This window comes from Vulpes lagopus, chromosome 5 (assembly GCF_018345385.1).
Source record: "Vulpes lagopus strain Blue_001 chromosome 5, ASM1834538v1, whole genome shotgun sequence".
Taxonomy (NCBI): Eukaryota; Metazoa; Chordata; class Mammalia; order Carnivora; family Canidae; genus Vulpes; species Vulpes lagopus.
This window is the reverse complement of record NC_054828.1, coordinates 133,684,279-133,694,873: the sequence shown is the minus strand read 5'-3', so window position 1 is coordinate 133,694,873 and position 10,595 is coordinate 133,684,279. Positions and strand designations below refer to the sequence as shown.

The 10,595-nt window shown below is 55.1% G+C and overlaps 1 protein-coding gene across 1 annotated transcript; it reads right to left on the bottom strand.

Annotated features, from left to right (window-relative positions):
* Nucleotides 1-1,061: 1,061 nt before the first annotated feature.
* On the bottom strand, nt 1,062-9,936 carry FAM110C (family with sequence similarity 110 member C). The gene is made up of 3 exons (XM_041754125.1): nt 9,226-9,936; nt 8,175-8,673; nt 1,062-4,024 (listed from the first exon to the last, which is right to left on the bottom strand). The coding sequence occupies exons 1-2, from the start codon at nt 9,717-9,719 to the stop codon at nt 8,205-8,207; spliced, it is 963 nt and encodes a 320-aa protein (XP_041610059.1). The 5' UTR covers nt 9,720-9,936; the 3' UTR covers nt 1,062-4,024; nt 8,175-8,204.
* Between the last annotated feature and the right edge of the window lie 659 nt (nt 9,937-10,595).

The following is a 10,595-nucleotide window of genomic DNA, read 5'->3' as shown; positions in this document are numbered from 1 at the left end:
AACACATTTTCTGATGTGTCTGCATTTTCTCCCCATCAGCTGCTCCCTGACACTTCCATGGCCAGAGTTACGAGCTCTTGGTTGAGAGCTCAATTTCTTTCTTGTTCAATGTTTAATTTTTTAAACAAAATTTATGATAGTCACACACACAGAGAGAGAGAGAGGGCAGAGACATAGGCAGAGGGAGAAGCAGGCTCCATGCACTGGGAGCCCGACGTGGGATTTGATTCCGGGTCTCCAGGATTGCGCCCTGGGCCAAAGGCAGGCGCTAAACTGCTGCACCACCCAGGGATCCCTTGCTCAATGTTTACAATCTGGAACTCTCAAATATTACATAAATCTACTTCATTACTGAAAATGCAAACAGAGTTTAATCTCCTCACTTCATTGCTTCTGTTTTGCTGAATTTTTACAAAGAGTAACTGGTAAGAACTCAAGTTGCCCTGAAGTTCACTAAGTTTACCCGCTGTGTGCTAGCTGGAGTTTCTAGACAGCTACATAAGAGAGCTCCTAATGCTGCCTGGGGGGTTGTCCATTGTCTTCATGGAAATGCAGAACGGGTCATGTCTTCTCCAAAGCATGCCTGTCTCTAAATGCTGGCATAGGTTTGGGCAAAAGCCACAGGCAGCACTGAAAAGGCAGCCAGCATGGCTCGGTCAGGGCAGATTTAGAGGTCAAGCTGCCCTTCTGCCTCCCTCCTACCTCTCCACTCTCAGCAGAGGCTGAGAGCAAACTTGGTATTTGTAGAATTTGTCTTTACTCATGAGTTAACTAACTTCAAAGGTTGTAAACTGTGCCTTCTTTCTTATCTTTGTGACCATTTTCCAATATTGATATTAATAAAAGATGAGTAAAAAGTATTTTTAAGCAAAAGATTGATGAAACAAAGAAAAATAATGTGTTAAATACTCAATACCGTTTGACCGCGTTCCATCTGCAGGGAGAGCCAGAGACGTGCATGTCCTCTGATTTGCCTACATCACACTTGCCTACAATGCTTCCTCATTGCTGCTGACAATGTGACATTAGGGAGAAAGGGGAGGCACCAGAAGACATGAATGACTGCAATATGCACACTCTGGCTTCAGTGTCTTTACACTGCACAGAGTCAAAGACAGTAATAAATGAGAAAAATACTTTATTTCTTTAATACAGAATACATAATATTGCACTCGGGTTGCAAGTAGTGTGTAGAAAAAACTCTTTACAAAACCACCATAGCAATTGCCTGGGCCTCATATTTTATGGCATCATCAACTATAACCATGGCACTGAGCTTTGAACCTACTAAAAAGGGCAAAGTTTAATAAAGCCTTCTTTTTATTTCAGTGTCAGTGACCAGTAGTTTAAAAACTATACATATATATAAAATGAGGAAACTTTACAGTAACATAAATAGCTTTCGGTCAGAGGCACTGCTAATCTGTACCCATGCTTTAGCGAAATAGATACTGTCGAGCTATTTTTCTGGCTTTATCAATAATTATTTCTTTTCATTGTGTTAATCATTATTTTACATGCTATTCTTTCATGAACAAATGAAATTATTTCACAGCAGTAACTATTGCTATTCTTGTGAAAAGCAATTACAAACTCTTGCATTCAGACTGAGCTTCAAAGTTTGATTTTCTCAAAGTCACCGAGAAAATTGGGGTAATTCAGATTAGGAAAAGACTTCTCACCTCCACCCACACAGTAGGGATCTGATACTGAGGCATGAATTTCAACGTAGGACAGAGAGCATCACTGGCTCCTCTTGGAGCCTGGGGACACCGTCTTACCCTTCTTCACACACTTCTCAAAAAGGGTAGTTCTGAATTCACTCCAGCTGAATTCTTCCCTGTGTCTCCACTGAAGCACAGATGCTTCTGGAAGATCTTGGTGTTTTTTTTTTTTAATTATTTATTTATTTATTTATGATAGGCACACAGTGAGAGAGAGAAAGAGGCAGAGACATAGACAGAGGGAGAAGCAGGCTCCATGCACTGGGAGCCCGACGTGGGATTCGATCCCAGGTCTCCAAGATCGTGACCCGGGCCAAAGGCAGGCGCTAAACCGCTGCGCCACCCAGGGATCCCAGATCTTGGTGCTTTTAAATGCAACCAGTTTGTTTATATATTTGTTATCTATTATACGGATTATGAGTCTGCACCATCCTGACCCAAGGAAAATACGACCTAAGTTCTAGTTCATCCTCTTCTGACAGTAGAAAGGCACAAAACAGTTTCACCTAAAGCATCGACATATACAATTAATGGAACACCTGTAAGTAAGGGAACTGGACATCTGTAAAGAGCCTTTAAAAAAATTCCTCTCATCTTTGACATTACCTTTATAAACTATCTGCAATCCACCGAACAGCAAAATAGCAGCATTTTGAGAGGAACAATTTTGGGGGAATTCTTAAAGCACGGAATCTGTTGTCTTTAAACAGTCTATGATGACAAAGGTACATTTGTGAGCCAACATATGACTTCCTTGAGAACAAATTGGTATGGTACTGAGTACTTTATAGATTAGTGAGTACTCTGCTTGCAATCACAAGTGAATATCCAATGAAACCACATAAACAAAAACATAACCAAGGAGAAAATGATTTTAAGCTATTCTGATAAATACTAAAACCATATGATGTTAAGGAAAACTATTTGAAGACCAATAACTGTCAACAATAAATATTAACTAGCTCAAAGGCCTACTGTCACAGTAGAAGTTACAAAAACAGGACACAGTACTAAACAAGTGCATGAACATATCAAAATGCATTGGCTTATAAAATGTCCTACCATTGAGAAACCCATTTTCTCTCCTCCGTATTCTCCATTTTGCTCCTAAGGAGACGTATTTTGTTAAAACACAACAAACCTTGAAAGAGTAAATCAGGTTACAAGTTTTCTTTGGGTTGTCCTCACTGATATAAAATTTCTCTCCAAAGTCTGTCAATCTGAAATCAGTGTAGTCTGGGTGTCAGGAGCGGGCTAGGGTCACAGTAACTGCCCCCTTCAGCGTTCTGATCCTGGAGTCGGCCAGCCGCCCAGAGGCTGCCCCTCGTCTCAAACACGTCCTCTGTAGAGGAGGGCGAGCTGGTGCCAAATCTGGGATGACTGCATGATCCATGGAGGTGGGAATTAGACAAACGGGCAGGGAGTGTTCTGTGTAACTGGAGGCTCTCCTCTGCTTTGGGCAGTTGGGTACCAGAGCCCCGTGGAGGCGTGTTCCACGTGGGGCCGAGGAGGCGTGCTGCTGTGGTTGTGAGAGAGGGAAGCTCCCGAGTTTCCTGCCAGCTCTCAGAAAATGCATTTCTAGTGGTATCAACTCTAACTTCTCTTTCAGTAGCACGTCCACATGTCTGCAACCCAATGGGAGTGGCATTACTAAAATGACTTTGTAGCTGTCAGTGATTTTTAAGGTACTTTCTGAAGTTTAGGTGGCAGTGAGGCTCAGAAATGGAGGGGTTTAGTGTGAGCTTGTGTGTGTTTCATTGTTAGCACAGTGTTTCACATCTTCTCATGATTACAGAACTTTCATTTAGTTGGTGTTAAACAGTCCAAACTGATCGAAAGCAGAAAATACTATGGCGTCCATGCTTGGCTTGCGTACCCTTTGCCTTCTTTTTAAAATCAATTTAGATATTAAAATGCATCGTGGTACCTCTCTGTCACCAGGCCGGTCAAACAGATGTCCCTGAAGATATTTCCAAGCAGCTTTCCCTTCCTCTGTTGCCCTCCGGAAGCAAGGATAGATCCACCTCAAACAAGAAAATACCTCCCAGAGCTTCACCTGTTTATAAACAGCTACAACTCGGCTAATGTCCAAGCTCCATGTTGCCATCTTCTCCATAGCATTTCAAATTCTTTGGAATTATGTAATTTTCTTCGATGGGGTGCTTTATTCCTGGGAAAACAGCAAGCATGTGGTCACCTGGGTGCACTGGACAAATCCTGTGGCGGTAAGGGTGGCCCCGGGGTCCCCAATCACCCATGACATGCTTCAAGGAGCCCCCACAGACTGGAAGACTTGCTTCCTGAGGAGAAAGAAAAAAGCAGTGAATCAGCACCAGTCAGCCTAGGCAAAGGTTGTAAAGCCAAATACTAGAACTAGACTACAAAGCCTGGTCCTCAGTCTTTGGTTTTGTGATATTTTCTGCATTTTAAATTTTGAAAAAAGGTGGCAGCCTTAGCAAAGACAGCTGTCATCTGCGTTCTGCGGCGGAACCAACATCTGTCTCCCTCTTGCCTTTTTTTGGACTTTGGACGTTTCTGTTGCCTCCAACCACTCCTGAGGCAGTAAAAAAATTTCTTTTTAATGTTGTTACGACCAGTGTTTCCTATCACAGAATCGGGCAAGCCGAAAGCACGTCAGGTGATGCAAGTACACGTGCGAAGGCAAGCGGACTCCACCTTTCCACACGGCAGTCTCTCCGAGAGCCCGGGGCTAGGTGGCCTCAAGGCGGCCAGGGGTGGCCTTCTGGCTCTCTGGCACCCTGACACCCACTGTCGGGCGGTGACTGGAGAGCTGAGCCCCCCAGCCGGAAACCCGGGGGCAGGCGGGCAGGGGCAGCCCCGGTCGCTCTGTCCCCGCGGCCTCTTGGCAGAGGGTGAGACGCAGCCCCCACCCAGCTTCCAGCTGCTCCGTCGTGCACCCAAGACGAATGTGAGACTCTCTGAGCTGTTTGCCTTGAACCTGAGCAACGTTTATCCCTAATTACCATTCCTTTACAACAACACTAACACCAGTAACTTCTATGGGAAAGACAGAACCCGGGAGGGACGTGGTGGGCCGGCCGCGGTGATAAGCTGAAGGACGCAGGGGCCTAAGAGCAGCTTAGCCACGTGCGGGGCCGCACGACGGGGGTCACCCGTGGGGCCCCTGCTCCAGGCCCCGTGGTCCCCGGCAGGCTCCCCAGCTCTTGCCAGCTCTGCTAACCTCGACTTCAAAAAGGAAACATTTTTATTTTCTGTGTGTGAACTTCTTATTTAATTCTGGATGGGACATCTTTTTTTTTTTTTTTTTTTAATTTATGATAGTCACACACACACAGAGAGAGAGAGAGAGAGAGAGAGGCAGAGACACAGGCAGAGGGAGAAGCAGGCTCCATGCACCGGGAGCCTGACGTGGGATTCGATCCCAGGTCTCCAGGATCGCGCCCTGGGCCAAAGGCAGGCGCCAAACCGCTGCACCACCCAGGGATCCCATGGATGGGACATCTTAAAATTTATCTCTACTCACCGAAGGGAAAAAGCCTCAACATAAAGTAGATTTGTTTTCCTTCCCACTTAGAAAGGACTTTATTTTGTTCATCTCAGATTTCCCGAATATTTTTATGAAACCCTAAAATGAATCTATGCAGATTCCGGCACAAATATCATGATAAACTAGGGGAAAACCACAGCTTGCATTCCTGCCTCACAGCTTCCAGAAGCTGGGAGATGAGTCCAGAGAAGACAGTGCGGTGGGGCCGTCCTCTCCGGAGGCCACCCATGGGCGGCGGAGCGAGGGCCCAGCCCAGCTCACTTCCCGTGGCTCCCGCGATGGATTTCAAAGTGGGCGAGCTCCGGCCTTCGGGGATCCGATCTGCAGAGCAAGTCTGCATGGCACCGGCGACCAGGACACGGGGCAGCGCGCAGGCCCCGGGCCACGTCCGTCCCCCTTCTCTGAGCCAAACAACACCTTGGGAGGCCACGACATCTCCCTCGGAACCCGCACGATCACTGGAGAGGGAAAGCCGTGCACTGCTGCATAGGTTCTCACCGGCAGTTCCCTAAACCTGTCACCTTTCCTCTTGCCTCAATTACTTTTGTCACAAACTGAATGTTCTCACAAGCTAACCACCTTCTTCCATACTTCACAGGCTTAAACCTAAAAATGGCTTCAAAGGTTTACTTCTTAGATGGAACCCTACAGTCTCTGACACTGGAGGCTGGAGATGGGGCTGCATCTGGGTCTGGGTGGACCAGAGGGGAGACGGTTGACTTTCATGCTGTCAGCTTTTATTTTATTTCGTGTGTCATCTTGTCACCTCAGCACTATTTACATCACCAATGCTACCCTGCGTGCACAAAATACCGCATGCTCAGGCAACCGGAAGGGAACTTATTTATAAGAAGTTCACTTTTTGGAGACACCAATAGCGCTTTTCTGTTTTCCTTGTCTAGGTTCCAATAATGGACCACAGATACGCAGGTCATTCACCACAGTCAGAAGGTATGGAGGTCGGAAACCACCCGCCTATCTGCCTTCACTTTATGGACAATGGGCGGTAAGGGGGAGGAGTGATGCCTGGTGGAAGACACCCCCATTACCCCATGTTAGTGCTCTGTCTGGTAGATGGTGCGCTTCTGCAAACATGCCAGTCCTCATGACGTTCCTCCTCAACACCAAGGGGTTCTGGGGGAACACATGCACCTCAGCTTCAAAAGACAATTTATGAAAAGTACAAGTTAATGTGTTCTTATTTTTTTTTAATTTAAATGTTGATTGCCAGGGTGCTGGGTAGCTCAAGCCATGATCCCCAGAACCTGGGATCGAGCCCTGGGTTGGGCTCCCTGCTCCGCGGGGAGACTGTTTCTCTCTCCACCCCTCCTCTCTGCCCCCACTCATGCTCTCTCTCTCTCTCAAATGAATGAATAAAACCTTTAAAAATAAATAAATAGGGGCACCCAGGTGGCTCAGTGGTTGAGTGTCAGGCTTTGGCTTAGGCTGTGATCCTGAGGTCCTGGGATTGAGTCCCGCATCGGGCTCACCACGGGGAGCCTGCTTCTCCCTCTGCCTGAGTCTCTGTCCCTCTCTGTGTCTCTTATAAATAAATAAATTAAATATTTAAAATAAATAAATATTGACTGCCTATATAGATTCTAAGGCTGGTAAAAAATACAGTAACATTCAAAAAATCATATAGAAAAACTTAAGTCATGATTCTTGTTTTTTTTCAAGATTTTTAAGATTTAAGGACCCCAGGAGCCAAAGGCAGGCGCTCAACCACTGAGCCACCCAAGGGTCCCAATCATGATTCTTCTGAATCCAATCCATTTCTCCTTGTTAATTTTCTAGTCAGTACCAAGGCCACGGCTGCTCAAGGAAGTCTGGCCTTTTTTCAGTCCTCCAACAGGTGAGCTGTGTACAATCACATCTTGCAACAGCCTGCCCACCACTCTGAAGACTGATACTGTGTCCTCAATCAGTTTCTATCAACAGCAGATGAAATACTTCCATCTCATGAATTTTGTTTTAATCTATAGCAAGTTCTCACTGAAGCGTAAGAGAAAAAATTATGGTGCAGTGTTTAAATTCTTGGTTCTTAAAGAGAACTCCCAAAAGGTACCTTCTCTTCCTTCTCCATTCACTACCCCGAAATGCCATTACCCCATGTGCTTGAAGGAAGAATAGAGGTCACTAAGGATAAACATTCCTCAGTTCCTCGGTGACAAAGGACTTGGGACCAACCCTGAGCTCTTGATGTCCGAGGGGAAGAACTTTATCGCCTGTACGACCTGAAGGGGTAAAGAAACTGCGAATGGCAGAGCCCTGTGGAGGTCTGCAACACCCGTTGTAACTGAGCCCAGCCCCAGTTCAACCGCCTGACGCACCTTCTTGTGAATTACGACTCTCCTGGGAAAACTCTCAAGACAACTCAAACAAATTTTAGTCACAGGGAGACCTGTGCAGCTACACGAATGCTAAGCTGATAAGTTCTCCATCCCTGCCAGTTGGATGAAGGCGTCCAGAACCAGCTCAGGGCCTCCCTTCCTGCTGGAAGGGTGCTGGCAGGCCCGCTCTAGGGCTGCGGGTGGACCAGTAAGCGCCGCTCCAATCTCGGGATGCCCACGGGTCAGTCCACGCAGACCCTGGGGCTCTTGGGCTATTTTCAACACAGGAAATAATTGGAGGAATAGAAGCTGCTCCCTGACTGAGCATTTTATAAAGGATTTCTCCTTTGATGAGAATTGCATTTCCAGGCAGTTGGAAGCAAAACGCTCCAAAGAAAGGGTCCTGGACCTGCAGGGGACCTGGGCTGGCGGCCCTTCTGCTCCTGGGCTGCGGTCCCTGCACGCACGAGCCTCTCTCTGCGCCTTAAGATGCAGGGTCCCTGGGATCCCTGCACCCCGGCCGCGCCCGCCAGGCCCCGCGGACGCGCACGCGCAGAGGCGCCCGTCCCGGGCTCCGCAGATGCACACCTGGGCCGCGGGTCTCCGGGGCGCGAGCGCTCACGCGGGGCCCTGAAGCCCCTGGCCGGGCGTCTCCTTGGCTCTCCTGCAGGTGTACAGCCACTTGATGATGCGGGCGTTCCTCTCCACGACGGACGTGGTGCTGGGCACCTGCTCCGTGAGCTCCTCCTCCTGCAGCCCCTCTTGGCCGCCGCTGCGCCGGGAGAAGCCGCTGTCGGAGGTGGCGACGCTCACGCTGCGGACCTGGGGGGTGGCGCGGTCCGACCCCGCCGAGAAGTTCTCCCTCCCGAGGGCGTCCAGCACCTCGGGGTCCAGGCCGCAGAACTGGAAGAACGTGTCGAATTCCGCCAGCGACGCGGAGTAGCGGGAGCTCAGGTCGGACTGCGAGCGCCGCAGCCCCCCGCGCCGGCTCCCTCGCGGCTGGGGGCCGGGGGGCGCGGCCGGGGCTCCGCGGGGGGTCCCGGGGGGCGCGGAGGATGCGGGGGGCGCAGGGGGCGCAGCCGGGGCTCTGCGGGGCGTCCCGGGGGGCGCGGAGGATGCTGGTGTCCTGGGGGGCGCGGAGGATGCGGGAGGCGCGGGGGGCGCAGCCGGGGCTCTGCGGGGCGTCCCGGGGGGCGCGGAGGATGCTGGTGTCCTGGGGGGCGCGGAGGATGCGGGAGGCGCGGGGGGCGCAGCCGGGGCTCTGCGGGGCGTCCCGGGGGGCGCGGAGGATGCTGGTGTCCTGGGGGGCGCGGAGGATGCGGGAGGCGCGGGGGGCGCAGCCGGGGCTCTGCGGGGCGTCCCGGGGGGCGCGGAGGATGCTGGTGTCCCGGGGGGCGCGGAGGATGCGGGAGGCGCAGGGGGCGCAGCCGGGCCTCGGGGTCCGGGGCCGCGGGGGGCGCAGCCGGGGCTCTGCGGGGCGTCCCGGGGGTCGCGGAGGATGCTGGTGTCCCGGGGGCCGCGGAGGATGCGGGAGGCGCAGGGGGGCGCAGCCGGGCCTCCACGGGGTGTCCCGGGGGCCGCGGGGGGCGCAGCCGGGGCTCTGCGGGGCGTCCCGGGGGGCGCGGAGGATGCGGGGGGCGCAGCCGGGCCTCCGCGGGGCGTCCCGGGGGTCCCGGGGGCCGCGGGGGCCCCTACGGAGCCGGGCCCGCTCACGACCGCCCCCTCTCGCCTGGCGCTGAGCTCGTCGTCCCCCCGGGCCGTCCCCGGGCACGCCGCCGCCCTGTCCCTGCCGGGCCCCGGGAAGAGCTTCCTCACCAGGCCCGCCCTGGGGCTGTCGGCGCCCTGCCCGCGGACGAAGTCGCGCTTCTGCCGGTAGATGACCAGAGAGTCGGGCCTCAGCGGCCTCCGCGCCACGGTCCTGCGCGCCACGGCCCCGGGGGCGGGGGCGGGGGCGGGGGGCCCAGGGGCGCCCGCAGCCCCCGCGCTGGGCCCCGGGCTGCTGCCCTCGGGGGCGGGGCCGGCTCCCCGCGGGCCGCGCAGGTACCTGGCTCGGTCGGCCGCCAGCCTCTCGGCCGCGCTCCTGCCCCGGGGGCCCTCGGGCTGCGGCGCGTCCAGGCCGGGCAGGGCTCGCATCCCCGGGCTCCGCTGCCGCGCCGCGCCCCGTGGAAACGCGCCCGCCGCCCTCCCGGACTCTCCGGCCGCCTCCGACGTCCGCGCGGGGCGGGGAATGGCGCCGCAGTGCCGGCCGGCCCAGGTCCGGAGCCAGGGCGAACCCGGGTCGGCACCTATCGGCGACCGGCGCCGCCCGCCCCGCCCCGCCCCGCCCCGCCCGGGCCCGGGTCTCGGCTCCTCCGCGCCCCCGGCTCCTCCCTTCCCGCCGTCCCGAGCCGCTCCCGGATCAGCCCCGCCCCGCCCGGACCCGCCCCCCGGACCCGCCCCCGCCTGGACCCGCCCCCGGCCCCTCCCCGCCCGCGGTCCCGAGCCGCTCCCGGATCAGCCTCGCCCCTCGCCGGCCCCGCCCCCGCCCCGCCTGGCCCCGCCCCCGGCCCCGCCCCTACCCCTCCCCGCCCGCGGTCCCGAGCCGCTCCCGGATCAGCCCCGCCCCTCGCCGGCCCCGCCCCCGCCCCGCCTGGCCCCGCCCCCGGCCCCGCCCCTACCCCTCCCCGCCCGCGGTCCCGGGCAGCTCCTGGATCAGCCCCGCCCCTCGCCGGCCCCGCCCCCGCCCCGCCTGGCCCCCGCCCCCGGCCCCGCCCCTACCCCTCCCCGCCCGCGGTCCCGGGCAGCTCCTGGATCAGCCCCGCCCCTCGCCGGCCCCGCCCCTCGCCAGGCCCCGCCCCTCGCCTCCCGCAGGCTCGGGGCACCGGGTTCCGCCCCCAGCACCTGGCGGCTGCGCAGCCGCGGTCCGGGAGCCCGCGGGAGACACTGCGCCCAGGGGCTGCGCCGCCCGCCACCTGCCTCTCCGGCGCGGGAAAGTTCGTTCAGTCCCGGGTATCGGCCTTGGGTCCCCGC